General features: G+C 35.1%; 3 protein-coding genes across 4 annotated transcripts in view; all 3 read left to right on the forward strand.

Annotated features, from left to right (window-relative positions):
• selenot2 (selenoprotein T, 2) overlaps positions 1-2401 on the forward strand; it is an 8365-nt gene extending 5964 nt beyond the window's left edge. Inside the window, exon 6 of the mRNA XM_084431179.1 lies at positions 1519-2401. The gene's annotated coding sequence lies outside the window, so the exon portion shown is untranslated. The remainder of the gene's footprint in view (positions 1-1518) is intronic.
• A 3838-nt stretch (positions 2402-6239) lies between these two features.
• rnf4 (ring finger protein 4) lies at positions 6240-12451 on the forward strand. Of its 2 annotated transcripts, XM_084431280.1 has the most exons (8): positions 6240-6327; positions 6854-6940; positions 7093-7219; positions 9217-9293; positions 9437-9449; positions 9612-9735; positions 10205-10256; positions 11345-12451. In XM_084431280.1, the coding sequence occupies exons 2-8, from the start codon at positions 6929-6931 to the stop codon at positions 11492-11494; spliced, it is 555 nt and encodes a 184-aa protein (XP_084287406.1). In that variant the 5' UTR covers positions 6240-6327; positions 6854-6928; the 3' UTR covers positions 11495-12451. The 2 variants fall into 2 exon arrangements, with proteins under 2 accessions (XP_084287406.1, XP_084287407.1); XM_084431281.1 differs by lacking the exon at positions 9437-9449 and having other exon boundaries at positions 9217-9297.
• A 1850-nt stretch (positions 12452-14301) lies between these two features.
• The window catches only part of fgfrl1a (fibroblast growth factor receptor like 1a), a 72981-nt gene continuing 69560 nt past the window's right edge, over positions 14302-17722 (forward strand). Inside the window, exons 1-2 of the mRNA XM_084430460.1 lie at positions 14302-14819; positions 15138-15234. Coding sequence (XP_084286586.1) covers positions 15171-15234 — 64 coding nt within the window. The 5' untranslated portion in view covers positions 14302-14819; positions 15138-15170. The remainder of the gene's footprint in view (positions 14820-15137; positions 15235-17722) is intronic.

Below are 17722 nucleotides of genomic sequence, written 5' to 3' on the forward strand. Positions count from 1 at the left end.
CCAATCAGAGACAGAGATGGGGCGGGTCTTTGCCTCTGATTGGCTGTGGTCCAGATATTCCTGTAGGCTCCGTGCTGTGTGATTGATATTGCGACCGGAGCAAAAGAGAATCAGTTACGGCAATCAGCATCAGCAAAATAAACGCAGACATCGAATAATGAAAAGAAATAGACCCATAGAGATTTTTTTCTGTAAGAAAAGTAGGCCTGTTCCCCCCTACGCTCTCCCCGGTCAATGCTCCGACAACAGCCCAGACACGGAGCTACTTCAGCCAGTCTCCCCGGTCCCTGGTAAGATGCCAAGCCCTGGTCCTTCGTCAGAGATGGCATCTGACTCAGAGACGGAGGTAGAGCCTACCGGGCCTGAGATAGAGACTCAAAATAAAAAGGGAAAAACATATATTTCGTAAAGACTGGTTAGACCAGTTTCCCTGGTTAAGGTTTAATAAGAAAGAGAATGTAATGCTCTGCATTTATTGCAAAGAATGTGGCCAGAGCATGGCAGGGAACAGTGCATTTGTTAGCAGATCAACAACGTTTCGAATCGAAACGCTGAAAAAGCACAATATTTTCAAAATATTCACAATATAAAAAAAAACCTAAAAAAAAACACACACTTCATGCCGCGATAAGTGTGTGACTAAAGTGGCTCCTCTCCCGGCTGCATTTCAGCGGCAGGCAGCAGCCATCAGGTCCTCAGAACAATCAGAGATGATAATAAAATTCATTGTCACCTATAACATCGCAAAAGAAGAGCTGCCATTCACTAAATTTAGATCGGAAATTATTCTGATGAAGAAAAATGGATTCTTCACAGAAGAGAATCAAATCAGATACCAGAGCATCCCTTCACACAGACACAGTGGAAGATCTGATAAGAATCAGTGTGGAGGGGCCCAGTTTGGAGGATTTTGATGCTAGGGAGAGTGTGGCAAGCTGGTTTAGCCAAGGCCAAAGGGCAAGAAGTTCAAATTACAGGTGTTGGCCATCTGAGGGGCATGCGACAGCAAGGGGGGACCCGCTATGACTTTGAGCCATGAAATGTTAGGTCTCAGTTCTGGGAAGTGTTGAAATGTTTTATTTTGCTTAAAATGTTTTAGTTTGGAAGCTCAGTGAAGCACTTTAAACGTTTTTTTTTTTTTTTAAGATTTGTATTTTTATATACAGCATAATTGTGCTTCAAATTAAAAAAAGTATTTACCTACACCTTATTCTTGTTTAAAATCATTTACATAATATATGAATGTATATGGAGCGTGATAAAAAGGTGACCTTGAAATTGTGGCATTAAAGGTGACGCAAAAATTTTGTGCTGGTGCACCTAAATAAAAAAGTTAGGCGCACCAGTGCAACCAAGGCAAAAAGTTAGTCTGGAGCCCTGCTTCTGTCCCCAGTGTATGCATTTAAAAAAACTTCAGTAAAAGCTTTCTTTTTTTTAACTGCTTTCATCACTACTTGCACTTGTTTAGGACACGTCAATCAACATGCATAACACCATCAAGTGTCCTCTCGTCTGCAGGTCTCCGGAGCCGTTTCTCTGTTCAGAGGGACTGTGGACTGTGGCATAATGAAGGCCTGCGCTGAAAACACATGCTGTGAGCGCAGACTCGATGCTCGGCCACCACACACACTCCTCCTGCCCAGTGACGCGCATCTTCAGATCGACTACATCTCTTCAGAGCATCAAACTTCATGCATTTGTAGTAGGAGAGTCACATGAGAGATAAAGGCACTTCATTTATTACTCAATGCTGAAGTTAGGGGTTTTTTTATGTTTTTTTTTTTTTTTGGTCAGGGTAGTTCTGTTTGTAACAAGTGCTTTCTCGAGGGCAACTGTGATGTTTTCTTAATGTAGATGTCTTTAAATGGCCTTTAACATGATCATTTGTTTGCACTGGTGTAGACTGTACTGTACTCGGGGGAATCTGACCTTTTTAATTAGTGGGAATGTCTGTGTACTGCGGAAACATGCAGGGGTTTTTTTTTTTAGAGTGAGCTAATGTTTTCTTTTTTAATGCTTGAAGTGGTACATTTTTGTTGTGTTTGTCACAGGTTCGCTGGTTAGATTTACTGCATGTGAATGAAGGCCAGATCTTCTGACTTTAACTGTATACACTGCCAGAGTGACCTGTGAAATCGTCTGCAGTCGTCTTAATGATGGTGTGATTGAGTTTTGCATATCAGAAGATGTGAATGGGAACTCTAAAGACATCCACTATTTTTCCAGCTCTCTCCATATAGATGTGGCGGCAAGCAATGTACCCTGATAGTTTAGTGTATCTGTGAATTTGTAACAAAAGTGATACTGATAGTTTGGATTAAGTTGCATTGAGAGAAGAAATTGTACTCTATTTCACAGTAACATAAAATAAAGATTCAACTATATATATAAAAAAAAAAAATATGTGATTGTGAATTATTATTTTCTAATGAGGTGCATTAGATTGTTCAAAATCGTCATGAGAAGTTTTTTCTTCCCTATTGTGATAGACAGTAGTGGCCAAAAGTGATGTTCGGAGGGGATATTTGTTTTTAATGATCCTACAAGTTCGATTAAACCATCAAAATATGAGGAAAATATTCTATATTTATTAAATATTTTATTTTTGAGGGAAGAACAAAACACTATACTTGGTTCAGGTATTTATCTGATAAAATGATTTGGCAAAATATATATATATATATGCTTTTTATTTTTTTTATAATTCGCAAAACAAAAAGCTTACAGGAAAAAGCATGCATTGACGACAACAATCAGTTCTTAATATTTATATATTTTTGGTTCTCTCGTTTTTGCATTTGTATATAATTTCTTTGAATGAGAGTCTGGCCAAAAATTATGTATGCACAATATAGTCTTGCCAAAAAATGTATTAGTATTTTTTTTCAATATTTATTTAAAAAAATATATATATATCAAAACTGATATAATGCATATTTGTGAGTCATGAACAATGTCTTTAAACAAGTTTTAGTTGTTAAATAACATTGTTTAGTGTTAAAGTGTTTCATTTCATTTTTTGCCTTTTGATGTCAGGCGGTACAACCACATAGTTGTATATATAGTTGTACCACCTGACGTGGAAAGTGTACCAACTTACCCATATTTGAAATGAGCAGTTTTGACCAGTATTTGAGAGAGATCTACAAACCTTTTCACTGCCACAAGGATCAGCTGGGCTCCTCTGGATGATGCATTATCATGTGTTTACTGTTAGTACCTTGTCAATTCATAATAAAAGAGCCATGTTTGCAGTTGTGCCATCCTGACATACAAATTTGTTTATATGAAATGTTTCAAACCTAAAATGATGCCATAGTATTTCGTTTTAAATTTTGTATTATTAATATTATTAAGAAACCATTTTAATAGTTTCTTAGTCTGTTCATTTGTTCGGACAGTTGCACCACCTGACATCTTGCGGGTTTAAGATAACAAAACATAAAATAAAATGTATTATTTAAATGTACTAAAAATGAATGAACTAAATAGGTTGTATAGAAGTGATATATGTCATGAATTTATCAAATTCTTATAAAAGGAAATAATGCAGTTGGACACAAAAAAATGCACGTCATGTCATTGACCCATATCCGAGTGAGACGGCTTCTCGAACAAGTACAAATGTGGGGTGGGTCTTGCACAACTGTATTGTGAAACCAAACCAGTTGGTTTATTATCTACAATGCTAATCTTGGAATAGTTCATATTCATCCGTGCATCATCTGGAATGGATTATCTGAACTTTAAAAGCAAAAGGAAAGGTATGTGATATGAACATCCAATAGTTTCATTTTTTGTGTGCTAAAAGCTGAACATTGATGTACTTCACAATTGACTGTGTAAGATTATTTTCCAGAAAATAAAGCCAGTTGCTCTCTGAGGAATATATTCCATGTATTCAGTCATGCTGTGAAAACATCTGTCAGCTGTGAATTGGGCTCTTGTCTGATTTCAATCTACTGTAGGTCACATTGTAGGTCAGGCCCATAAAAGGGGGCTATTATTTGTGAAAGATACAGAATATTTTACAGCCTATAAAATATAGTGTCTCTGCTTCTTTGTTTCAGAGTTTACATTCTGTCCCAGCTAACTAGAGCAGTAGAGCTTGAACAGCAGGGAACACCGTGACCCTTTTCTGGCGTTGGGATCGTCCAGCTCTGTGGTCAAAGAGGGTTCTTCACTTTTTAAGAGCCCTCAAAATCATCATCCATGATGTGAGAGTATATTGGCATCAGTGGCGTGCACAGACCTCCTCCAGGGCAGGGGCGGAAAGACCAAAAAGGGCACTTTTTTTTAAAACGTTAAAAACTGTATTTAAAGCAGTACCCGTCTGTCTGTTGTGTTTTTATATATTTGAATGATTTCCTCACAATTATTTGGAATATCTCGCTCGATGGAGAGCAGCAGTAGGTCAGAGAGCCTCTCTTCATTACCAATGAAAAGATGTTGATACAATTAGAATGCATAACACATCAAACAAAAATAGGGAAAGTATGATGATAATATTACTAAATATGATTTACTTTACCAAACAAAACAGAGAATCAAGTAGGTAATTATGAGGAATTCATGTTTAGTTATGTTGATGTTATAAATTGTATGTAGGCTATGTATTCATTAAAGTGTTAGCTATCATGAAATCAGTAACACTTTACAATAAGGTTTCATTAGTTAAATTTGTTAACATGAACTAATAATGAACTGCACTTCTACACCATTTATTAATCTTAGTTAATATTAATTTCAGCATTTACTAAAACATTATTAAAATCAAAAGTTGTATTTGTTAACATTAGTTAATGCACTGACTGTGACATAACATGAACAAATAATTAAAAGTTGTATTATTATTAACTAACAAATAGGCCTACAGTAGCCTAACAAATGTTTTGCTCATGATTAGTTAATATAAATAATAAACAAATGAACCTTATTGTAAAGTGTACTTTGAAATCAAAGATATAAATTCCTTACAATTTAGAGCTGGACATGGACTTAAAATTTCCTTTCACTAGATGTATTTCCCCAAGCTAATAACACTTGCCTTGGACAAAAACTAATGACATTGTCAGACTCAGAATGTGGCTGCAATTAAGTTATACTTTTATGATTGTTAAGCATAACTCACATGCTGCCACAACTTTTACAGTAGCATGGTAGGATAAATGTAACTTTTCCGTATTAGCTTAATGTTACCTGCTGCCCGTGCAGTTTGAAGACGCGCTGCAAAGGAAACTCCGCCTACCACTTCACCTCCGTCAAATGCTTCCGCCAAAAAAAACAAAAAAAACATTTGAATATTTTTTTGTATTATTATTGTTAGTGGCAATGGTGTATAAGTGTATTGTTATTTATTATAATATTTATTTTAATAATAATTATTATTTACATTTATCAGAGAGGGGCACAATACATTTTGAGACAAAAGGGGCAGGGGCTTGAGGACCCCCAAATAATGCTCACCGTCATGTGAAGGACCCCCATCCTAAAATTTAAAAGGTATATAGTTTCTTGTAAGGGCCCAGTTTATACCATGAAAAATTAATTTTATAAATATGTCTGAATATTATTTGGAAAATATTTAGTTTCTAATTCACCCAAAAATGAACATTTTGTCATTAATTAACCTCGTCATTCCAAAATCATAAGACTTTCGTTCATCTTTGCAACAGAAATTAAGATCTTTTTAATTAAATCTGAGAGTTTTCTGTCCCTCTATTGACAGTCTATACAACTACCACTTTCAGACAGGTAGTAAAGACATCATAAAAGTAATCTATGTGACTCCAGTGGTTTAACCTCGTGGTTTTATGAAGCGATGTGATTGCTTTGTTTGTGCAAAAAAATAAAATAATAATAATAATAATAATAATATTTTTTACCACTTTATTTACAAAATATTACTCTCCAAAGCATGAGTTGGAGTTAGGCTACATTATTATGTTTCTTTTTTCTACTTTCATAGTACTGTACTTTTTTATTGTAATAAATTTTTATTTATTTACTAATTTGTTTATTTTAATCAAAATTTTACGTTAAAAATATATGGAGATTATATGGAGTGTTATCTTTATGGCAAAATATCTGTACTTTTCTTTCTTTCTTTCTTTTGTGTGTGTGTGTGTGTGTGTGTCTGTTTGTTTCATGTTATGTTGTAATGTTCCCCCTATGGATGCTAGAAAAGATTTGCAGTTCATGAAAATACATTCATCTAGAATATTTCCAGTCCCACAGGTGGCGCTGTGACTGGAGCAGAACTGTGCGTCTTATTCTACTGTATTTCTGCTGTAGCTTTTAAGGGCTGACTGCTGGAGAGAGTGTTGAGTATGTAACCGGCTATTCTGTTAAACTGACGATAATGTTGATTTAATATGTGATATTTAAATATAAAATCTAATATACTAATGTATTAAACAATAATTTAACCAAACGTACATTTCCAGAATCAAGCTAGCTGTCAGCTAACAATGAGACCATGTTAGCTAATTAGCGAACTAGCTACTATTTAAAACACCTTTTTGACGGGTTCTTTAATGAACACGTTAAGTATTTATTATTGTTTACAAAATAACAAAACGCGCCTTTTGTCCATGCTTACTACACGGTTTTCTATGAATTTTAGTCATGTAAATAAGGCTAGCTGGCTAATGCAGATATTCAACTCGCTCATTTATTTACATACGAAATTTGACACAAGGGTTTTATCTTGTGAGAATATAGCAATCTACACGTCATTTAATGTGTCGTCGGGAGTAAAAAACGGACATCTTTAGACTGAATTGCTAAGACTTAAATAAATACTTTGTCTAAACAGTTTGTGTCCTTATAATACGACTAATTTGTGTTTTAGCATTTATTATCCGTTTCGAGGAATTATCTGTTGACTAAGTGATATTTCGAGGCATATTGGAGAACACCAGTCAACATGAGTAATGCTGTGAGTATGGCTGATCATGTGACCACTCACGTGATTAGTGCTGATTAAATTTAAACTATTGCAGCTTGTTGAATGGCAGTTTCCCTGCTTCCAAACAATAACAGTAATACAACAGCTGTACTATGGTAACCACTTGTGTCTCCTGTGTTTAGACCCAGAGGAAAAGACGAACATCATCCAGTGCATGTTCAGTCCGTGTCAGCAGAAAGAGGAACCGGACCCAGATGTCTCAGACGGTGATGGAGACTATTGATGTGCTGGAAAGTGACAGAACTAACAGTGAGTTTGCTAGATGAGTCATTCACTTCTCATATAGTCGATGTATCATTTATCAAGCACAACATACAGCGGTTTACTGGAAAGACCCTATGATCAACAATATCCTGTTTAAACAAAGCCTTGAACAATAAACAAGTAATTTCTTTGCATCACATTTTGCAGGAGGGTTGAGCAACTTTCTGAAGTTTGTGAGCTGGATTTGCATTGAATTCGCTAACGTTACACCCATAGGAACCTCTATAGAGTGCAACAGTCAGGTTCCGGAAGGAAAAATTCAATTCATACTCTCCATAGGGAAATTGAATTTGAACAATAACTTATAAACCGTTAAAGAGCAGCTTCCAGAGTGGTTATATATATATATATATATATATATATAAAACTTCATTTTTTTTCATACTAATCTTTAATGGGAAAACCTTGTGAGAAACTGCATTACCCATGATTCTGCTAAGAACTCTTCACCAATCAGAGAATTAAAACAAGCAAACCGTGCCAATATAATCATTTTGTGCCCGTCCACTCCAATGAAGCACTGGAAATGTAGTGTAAAAACACACACACACACACACACACACACACACACATATACATATATATATATATATATATATATATATATATATATATATATATATGCACATTTTTTAAGAAATATTGATTGTGTATAAATATAAAAAACATAGCCTATATTTTAAATCTTTATGAATGTAAATGTAAAATCAATAGTTTTATATTTCTACTTTGTTTCTAATTTGATTGTCATTCGCAATGCTTCATGGGATTGTATTTCCAGAACACTGAAATTACCATAACAGATGAATTGTCAAAATATTGAACTTGGCTATCATAACAGATTTAAATTTTACTCATACTACAAACACAATACCATATTCCCTCATTTGAATCTGTAGATTTTATAATATATCAAATTATTATTATAATTATTAAATATACATTTTGATTGAAATTGACATTTCAAGTATTATCTTATATTTCTTGAAAAACCTGGAATGTTTTTGGAAAAATGTGTTGTAGTGACATTTTGATTAATTGAATTCATACTAAAAATGAAATGTAGTATTAAAACCATTTTGTATATGAATTAAGAATGTTCCAATGATTGTCATTCCTTATTTATTTAAATAAATAAAAAATTTAATCTTAAGCCGGCTACACACTTAACGACTGTAAGGCCGATTATGAATCAGAATTCCCTGATATATTTTCTCTGACCGGATAGCTATTTGATCCTGGAAAGACCTGACCAGATGCATAAACTGCTAAGACTAGTCTTACAAGTTAGTCATCTTTTTTTTTTCCTTTAAGACTGTTCATTTCTTTTTCATGTCAGTTACAAAAAATCGTGGATTGGTCTCATTTGATACCGAAAAGTAAGACTGATTACCCCAACTAACTGCTAGTTTTTCGCACTAGTTCTTAAGACACAGTCTTAACATAATGGCTGTTTATGCAACTGTTGTAAATGCCCTCTTAAACGGATTTAAATCCGATCACTCAAACCACTTCAGGAGGTGGTTTGAGACGCATTCCAGACGAAACTGGACAAGTATAAATCCATCTGGTTGTTGAAGCCACATATGTACATTTTACTCCTCCCAAAATGGTAAAAACAAGGGCCTGTTATAGGCTCCCGTTTCCCTGTAGTCACATGACAGCGATACTGCAACACAGATATGGGCCGCCCCAGATGAGTAGCTGAGTAGCAAACCGACGTGCAAATTAGAGTAGAGACTAAATGATCCCACCAGTGCTGATCTCTCTCCTATTGCTGGCTTTGATCTTGAAATGAGCTGATGAGAAATACACACGTTTATGTGGCCAAGTGAAAATGTATGAGTTTTAACAAAAAGGTTAGCTAGCCGATCAGTAAAAATGCATGAAGTGACCAGGTGTAAACAGGCCCGTAGCTTTTTACTAAATGTCTCCTGATCTAGACTGCTAACGTGTTTCTCTTTCATGCTGTCTTGTCCAAGGTGAAGATGTAGTAGATTTAACATGTGAAGGGTCTGAAACTGCGGTTGTTGACCTCACCAATAATGATTCTATTGTGGTGAGTCTTCCAACTCTTGTACTATATTATAGGTTTGACTTGAAGCATGCGCTTTCTATTCTTTGGTTGTGTTGGTTTTGTTACGGGTTTTTTAAATGTATTCTGTCTCTCCCTTTTTTTTTTCGTTGTCTCATGGGATCAAGGTTGTGGAAGATGGTAATGTATCATTTTGTTTTTCTTTTGTTGATGTAATTAAACTTCTCATTTGAGAGTCGTTTTTGATAAAAGCATATTATCATATGATATGACAGAATACTTATTGTAGTGGCAGTGAGGTGAGTTTTTAAAAATGTGATAACATTCATGTTTGTGTTGCAGGTGTGCAGAGCAGACGTGGACCGGGCACAGAGAGTTACGTTCTGAGCAGTGATGAAGAGGAAGAGTCCAGTCTCAGACTCAGTCCAGGTTTACTGTCCACCCTGCATGCCAGCTCACGGGCCAGGTACATCCATGCTTCTCACACAGACTAGGTCAGCCTATGCCTATGAGTCTTGGAACCTATTTGAACACCATTGTTGTGCAAATTAACGCATTAAAAGTTTTCTGTTTTCAGTTGAAACGGTGTCGTGGTCCGTAAATTAATAACTAATGATTTTTTACAGCGGAAGTGAATCAATCAGAAAACGTACTTTAGCTAGACAATAACTTTATTCTAGAGCTGCTGTAAAACCAAAACAATCTGTTACTTTAATTTCCTATTATCACTGTAAAGGTGCTTTGAAAAAATCTATGTTTAAAAACGCTGTATAAATAAAGGTGACATGACGTATGCTAAACAATAGTCTTCATCCTTGTATGTAAATTTTGTGGGTGCAGCTTTGTGAACTTCTACACAACAGTAACGTCTAGATCAGTGTGTATTTCTCCATCTTCTCGTGTTGACTTGTTTTGTGGTGTTGTGTTGGCTGTAGGTCTACACCAGGAGCCGTTAGCTGTCCTGTTTGCATGGATGCTTATTCGGAGGTAAGTCCTTATATGTGGTAAATAATCATATATGCACTTCATTTAAGGCCAACGTATTCTTCATTTGACACATGCGCATTACAACAACTCGGTCCAGTACCTGGGCAATCTCTCTTCACGAGTTATAGCCATCATTTAAGGCCAATTCACACTGCACAAACAAACGCCGACGTACGGCAACAGAAACTTCATCGGGTTTTGTCGGATCAGAGCTTACGAATGTAAAAGTCAGAATTGTGAGATAGTCGCAATTACCTTTTTTGTGTTTCATTCTGTGGCGGAAACAGCTTCCATAGATGATGCCGTGTGAATTGGCTTTTCTGGATCATTTTGGATAATAAAAGTAAAAAAAAAATCAAGATCACGATTCTGAATAGACAACTAAACAAAATAACATGTAATTTACTATAAGTTCTTACAAAATCACAAAATCTATTAAAATCAAAAAAAAAAATTATTTTTTTTGAAATTACTTATTCCATTACTGAATGAAGCAGAATTTTTGAACAAATCTCTTGAATGAATGATTCAATGACAAGTACATCTGTCACTTGTCGCCACCTACTGGTGTAAAAATGTAATTGATCATCTTTATTTTAAGCATCAACTTACTTTCAAAAGGTGATTTACTCTATTTTGATCGCTACCATAGACATCAACCCATAACCTGTTATTCCCAGTACTTCTGTGAAAATTTGAATTACTTTAACACAGAAATAATGATGCTGTGTGGTTAAAAAGATGTTTTATATCTATACATGACAACTGCCCTCTCTTCATCTGTTCTCATCGTTCATCAGCTGAAAAAAAAATTGTTCTGAAAGTGATTCTAGCAATATTCCTCTGTGCCGTTGTTGTTATAGTTGTGGTGTGTTATTCTTTTACATTTAGAAAAAAATTTTTGAACCTTATCGTTTTACTGAATTGTTATCCTTGGTGTGAACAGGCCTTTGATGATGAATCGTTTTGATTTTGGATGAAATAATTTAATTGAACTATAAATATTTCTTCTAGTCTATAATATGATGTATTTCTCTGGTTAAATAAACCATCTGACTTTGTAAATAAATCTTTGATCCCGTTCCCAGATCATTGACAGCGGTCGGCTCATGGTCTCCACGAAGTGCGGGCACCTTTTCTGCAGTCAGTGCATCCGCGACTCTCTCAGCAGAGCTCACAGCTGCCCTACATGTAGAAAGAAACTCACACAAAAACAATATCACCCAATATATATCTAATGATAAGACGAGCACCTCGCTGAGATCAGCGTCTCAATTTCTGCAGTACGTTCTCATCAAACAACTGCACACCTCTATGTTTTCACTGGCTGTTTCATATTTGACACATCAGTGCCGAGATGATATTTGGCACAACAACAGAAAAAGACGACCTTGTGTGATTTTGTTGGGACTGAAAGGGCACTTAGTCTAGGATTAAGTATTTTTAAATTGTGAACACAAACACTGTTTTGAAGTTTAGAGGTATTGGGAATATAAACTGACATTGGGTAGTCTGGGTTTGAGGTCTTGGCTGCTATAATAATATTTCCCCCTTTTTTTTCTTTTTTTTTCGGTCACTCAACTCTGCCCAGTTTTAGTATTGAGGATTTAGGATCCAGTTTGAATGAAAATGAGTGACCAACCATCACAGTAGCGTCTAGTAATGTTAGTTTAGTCTTGAGAAGAAAATGGCTCAGTGCTCTGGTGGTCTCAATTCTTGTTTAGTGAAATTTGTCAGTGAAATTTGTGAGCTTTTAGTGAATGGGGCGCATTGATGGACAATGAGGTCGCCCTTCCCTGTACCTGCTCTCATTTATCTGTATAGACTTGTTAGCTTTAACTGTCACTCACAGTTAACTTGTTATTCATTATCTCTTTATTTGATGGGAATTAATATTTAGATTCATTATTTGTCATTCAGTGTATTCAGATAAATATTTGAGGGAACAATGACTGCTGGTCAACACTGTAAATGTGTCGTCCTGCTTTCATCTCAGAAGCACTTTTAAAATGATCATTTGCTGACCGGTTAGCAGTGGGTGACCCGGGACTGAAGCTAGCAAGGCTTGTTTGCCAACTATACATGTTAAATGTTGATATTTGTATATATTTTCATGTATAAAGGACCTGTAAGTTAAGAGGCGTTAGTATTGTAAAGACCATAACATTTATTTCAATAAACGTTTTGATCACTGATTGTGTGCTTTATTTCATGGGGTTTAAGACATTTTGATAAACACTGGATTGTTAAAAGAAATTGTGTAGACAGACTTAATCAAACACAAGTTTCCTCATTCTAGGTAGCGAACAATAAGATTATCTGTATTTCCCAAAGCTAAATAATAAACGAGCGTTTTATGGACAAAAAACCTGACAAATGTCTTGAAATACATCATATGAATAATGTCTTGAGGTGTGTCAATCATAGGGTAGGCGAATAATTGGCCTGTCCGTTGAATTATTTGAAAATAATGTAATAGTGTATTTTCTAATAACTCAATGGCCCGTTGTCAATTATTCTTTACTTACTCATATACTATTATAGAATGTATTAATATTTTGTATTAGCTTTTTTTATGTTAGGTTTTCATTTAAAATGTTTAGTTATTTTGTTACGCGATTGTGTGTGTGTGTGTGTACATATAGTGCAGGGTAGTAACTAATTTTATGTAATCTGGATTATGTAATCAGATTCCAAAAATTATATACTTGTAACTAGATTACATTTTAAAATACTCATAATCAGATGACAATTAGATTTTCATTTCATTACATGATTACTAAATATTTACAAAATGGCAGGAAATTATTCATAATTTAATTTGATTCTCACCCAAAAAAATGTATCTTAAATTGTGCTTTCTATAACAGCCTATTGCTTATATATGTTCAGAAAGTCTTCATTAATTTCATCATTTTTGTTTCTTTTTTTTTATTTTTAAATCTTACATTCTATGGTTTAATTATTACCTTTTTACCTTACAGACTCCCTGTAGTTTCTTCACAAACCCCAGTTTGGGGAACCCTGATGTAATGTTTAATGCATTTAATTTTGTTGATGACAAAAAAATAAACACTTTTTTGTATTTTTATATCACTGTAGTACAAGATTGTCCTAAATCTATGTGATCTATGTTTTCATCATGTAATTTGTAAGTAAGTAATCTACCCAGCACTGTATATATTAACTTTATATAGTTTAAAACAACGCGACCTTGCACGTTTCATCTTGACAGTATCCGAATTCACCACAAGATGGCGGCACGTGTTCTTAAATGTAAAGCACGTTTTGCAAGTATTGTTGATCGCTTTTTTGAAGGATTTCTTCTCCCCAGCTGAGGGCAGTGATGAGCCCAGTTTAGATGAGCTGTGTTTGTTCTGGGGATTGTTCTGCTGGATTGTTTTTCTTCTTTTTTTTTTTTACACTTTATAAGGCCACAAACAAACCGTCTTTATTAACTCTATCTAAATGTGTGCAAAACATATGTGCATAATTGTACAACATTGTCTTCAAAGCACAACACTCACATATTTACATTAAATGAATATGTGTACCACATGTGCCCAGGATCTGCGTTAGACTATAACGACACGTTTAAAAACTGATGAGAAGGTAAAATAGCCAGCTGTGAGATATTATTCCAGCTGACTCTCTAAAGCTTTGTTTACTGAGGGTCTCCCATGTTAAGACACTTGTAGTGTTGTTTGCAGATTTTAGTTGATACTATCACTTAGGCCACTTAAAGTATTGTACTCGCTAGTGTGTTTGGGTGTGTAATTATTTTTATAGATCTTTTATAATGTCAGACAGTTGCAAATTACATTTGTTCAGGTCTATTTTTCAATTGGATTTAGAAAGTGGTAAAATTACGTTTTGCTGTTAAAATTGTGATTTCAGTTATAAATAACCATAAACCATTTATCCATTGTATATAAATATACAAATAACCATAATAAATAATATAATATTAAGTAATATGTTGTTTTATTTAGTCTATTATTATTATTATTATTATTATTAAAGAGTTAAACAGTGAGAGTGAATTGGCTCGCTGTGATTGGTCTAAAGTTGGCCGTAGGGCTGGACCGTCTCACACTCTGTATGTGTGTGTGTGTGTGTGTGTGTGTGTAGAGTGTGTCTGGACTGCGGAATATTTAGTTAACGGTATTTAAAAAAACGTTTTGATACAAATTTCGGTGCTGTAAATAATTTGTCTTGTGTGTTTTGTTATCAGACGAAACTTGGAGATGAAGTCGCTGTGATCTGAAGTGCTTGCGCGACACAGCGCGCGGTGACTGTCATCAACAGAAGTTTACGGCGATCAGCGCGTGTATTAAAAAGTGTCGCGCGAAAATACATGACGTCAGAGCGTTCAGGAATACAGTTGCGCGTGATAATTAAACCTATTGAATTCACTGGATCCAGTGTTGCGTGCGTGAGGATTTCTGACGTAGCGTCCAGTGTACATTGGCATGATTTGTCTGGAGTGTTTTAACAGGATGTAAGCATGATATTTTATCTATCAGTCGCGAGGAACAGATTTATCAACGTTTTCAGCATTTGGTAAGTCTTGTATTTTTGACTTGGAATATTTTATTGCATGTTTTATGTTTTAAAATGTAGGCTACCTTTTACCCACTTGAAACCGCTTTTTTATGGACATGTGCTGGTTATTGCATGAATTAATATATCCTTGCTGCAAGTTGTGCAGTGTTGTGATTTAACTGAAACTTTATAAGACAACTGAAGTTGTGTTAGAATTGTAATTCAATCCTACACACGTTTACAACGGTGCAGCAGAAGTTCATTAGAGTTTTGGCATTGCTCTGGTATTGATTCACCAGTTTTTGTTCTCACTAAAATATTTATTTCTTTTAATAGATTGAAGAACCAGAGTGCTTTAATAGGGACATCATGGAACTCTTTTGGATTGTTTTCTTCATTTTTGACATTATTTTCATAACAGACTGCGCTAGAGGTGAGTACAAGTATATTTGCCCTTGTAAAATGTCTGGAAAATTAAGCCATTACAGCAATTCGTGGTAAATGGTACATGTCAATGAAATTAAATGATTATGTTTTAATCATTTCATATTTTAATATTCTTGGTTGAACTTTTGACTGGCAACTTAAAAAAAAAAAAACGCTAGCGAGGAAAGAGTTAATAAACAGTTTAGAAGTAATTGTGTCACTACACTACAGAGTTTATGAAGGTAATATTGTTGTTCTAGTTACAGTCACTAAATAGTCACATGCATGTCAGGTGTGCTTGTCAGTATGATCAAGATTTATATTAAAAAGTGTAACAGCAAATCATTTAAGCTTATAAGGTAACAAACTTGTCAGGTTTCAAAACTTTAGACTAAGTCCACCTAGTATAAATTCATCAAGTAATGTGCTTTAAAACCTATCCAAAATTTTCCCTTTAATGTTCAAAGATTGGCAAGAATCATTCAGCTGCTTCTATTATTATTATTTCTTTCAACCTTAATGTGACTTATTGGTCTTTATTTGATGTTAGATTTAACTGCAATATGTTTGGTATTATGTTCCCTATGAAAAAAAAAAATGAAAAGAAATCACTTTCCAGGTTCAGTTGACTCATTAATCAGATGTGATATTCTATTGATATGCTAAACGTGATTTAAAACCTGATTTTAAATGATAGCCTGAAAACGTCTAAATTCAGCCCATCTCTTGCATTTACCGAGTTGAAATTCAATGCCCTGGACTTTAAAGGATTCCTTTAACCTGTCTATTGAGTTCAGGACCAGATTGAGAGCTTGAGACTTTCAGGTTATGTCACTGGCATTGTTTGCTGAATGCAGTCCTCTCGCAATAGCCGTTCTCCGGTCTTCCTTTTCGACTGAAATGAACCATCATTTCCATTCAGAATGGGTTGAATGGGGGCCGGGGCCGCTGATGGGCAGATAGTACAGCTCACTGCCTCCACTCCATCAGGGCTGCATGTGAAGCGTGATGGAGTCTCCCTTTAGCGTTAGCGTACACCTCAGACTCAACAGCCTGTCACCGGAGCTGGCGCGCGAGAGAGAGAGAGAGAGAGCAACAGAGAGCGACGTCTGTGCAGATTGCATCTGTGAGGGGCCCTGAACAATGTGGCATTCACGGTCACATAGCCCTGGCCTTCATGGAGATGCTTAGCCAAAAGTAAACAGAAATGCAGAAAGCAATGCGATTAGATTAGCCAATTATGTTTGTTTGCTGTGCAATACCTAAGGTATTCCTCCCAAGTCAGACAGATTTGTGTTTGTAAGCAAATGTAGACAATTTGCCGCCTCGATCGTATCTGAGGCTCAAAGATGCGGGTGAAATATGATGTTACACTTGTAACATAGAACGTGACTGATGGAGCAATGAAGATTGTTCAATGATAGTTGCAGTTTCTCATAAAGGAACCTTTATTTTTAAGAGCAGTTGAATGCTTGGGTTCAAAGATCTCAATTCTCCCAAAATGCAAATCTGAGTGGAATTAATTGCCCTTAATAGCTCAGAATTACAATTCTGTCATAATTTTATCACCTTCATGTCGTTCCAAACCCATAGGACTTTTGTTCATCTTTAAACCACAAATGAAGATATTTTAAATTCAAACCTGTGAGATTTCTATGGAAGCTTGTTTCCGCCACAGAATAAAACATTTTAAAAGATAATTGCGACTTTTTATCTCACAATGTAAACTCGCAATTGTGAGAGAAAAAAGTCAGAATTGTGAGATAAAAAGTCGCAATTACCTTTTTGATTTTTCATTCTGTGGCAGAAACAAGAATTCTGTCCCTCCTTTGAAAGATTTAATTTAGGTTTTTATTCACATATAAACATTGATTTACATGCTTACATAGAGCACATCAAATGTGGTAAATGGAAGCTCAAACGTATTTGCTTGACACACCAGAACCAATAAGTTTTGTTGTCACGTGTCATGCACGGTTGAGCTGCCGTTGACCATATTTGACGTGAATAAAAGCCTGAATAAAATCTGTTCATCACATAAAATGGTCATTTCTCTTCAGAAGACTTGGATTAAACCATTGATTCATATGTATTACTTTTACAATCTCTTTATGAATGTTTTGAACCATCTGAGTTTTGATGGACTTAACTTATTATGGTGGGACAAAAATCTCTCAGGTTTCATTAAAAACGTCTTAATTTGTGGTTTGAAGATGACTGACAGTCTTATGGGTTTGGAACAAAACGAGGGTTAGTAAATATTGACATGATTTTTATTTCAGATCCCTTTAAATACTGAACCATCTGACAGAAGTGACATCAATGTTTTACTCTGTTTTTGTACTTTATTACAACTACATCTTACATGGGACCAGTATATTAATGTCAACATGAAACTGCATTCACAAGCCATTTTATTTTCAACTTTATTTTCCCCATCCGGAATTTTTGTTGTTGTTACAAACCAAAACAAAGCCTAGAGGTAGAATTGATTT

Source organism: Rutilus rutilus (assembly GCF_951802725.1).
Source record: "Rutilus rutilus genome assembly, chromosome: 14".
Taxonomy (NCBI): Eukaryota; Metazoa; Chordata; class Actinopteri; order Cypriniformes; family Leuciscidae; genus Rutilus; species Rutilus rutilus.

Excerpts from the sequence above, each read along its gene's own strand:
- rnf4 (XM_084431280.1), top strand. Across the intron at positions 9,736-10,204 it reads CATGCCAGCTCACGGGCCAG|GTCTACACCAGGAGCCGTTA; the intron begins GTACATCCATGC and ends TGTTGGCTGTAG. Across the intron at positions 10,257-11,344 it reads GCATGGATGCTTATTCGGAG|ATCATTGACAGCGGTCGGCT; the intron begins GTAAGTCCTTAT and ends TCCCGTTCCCAG.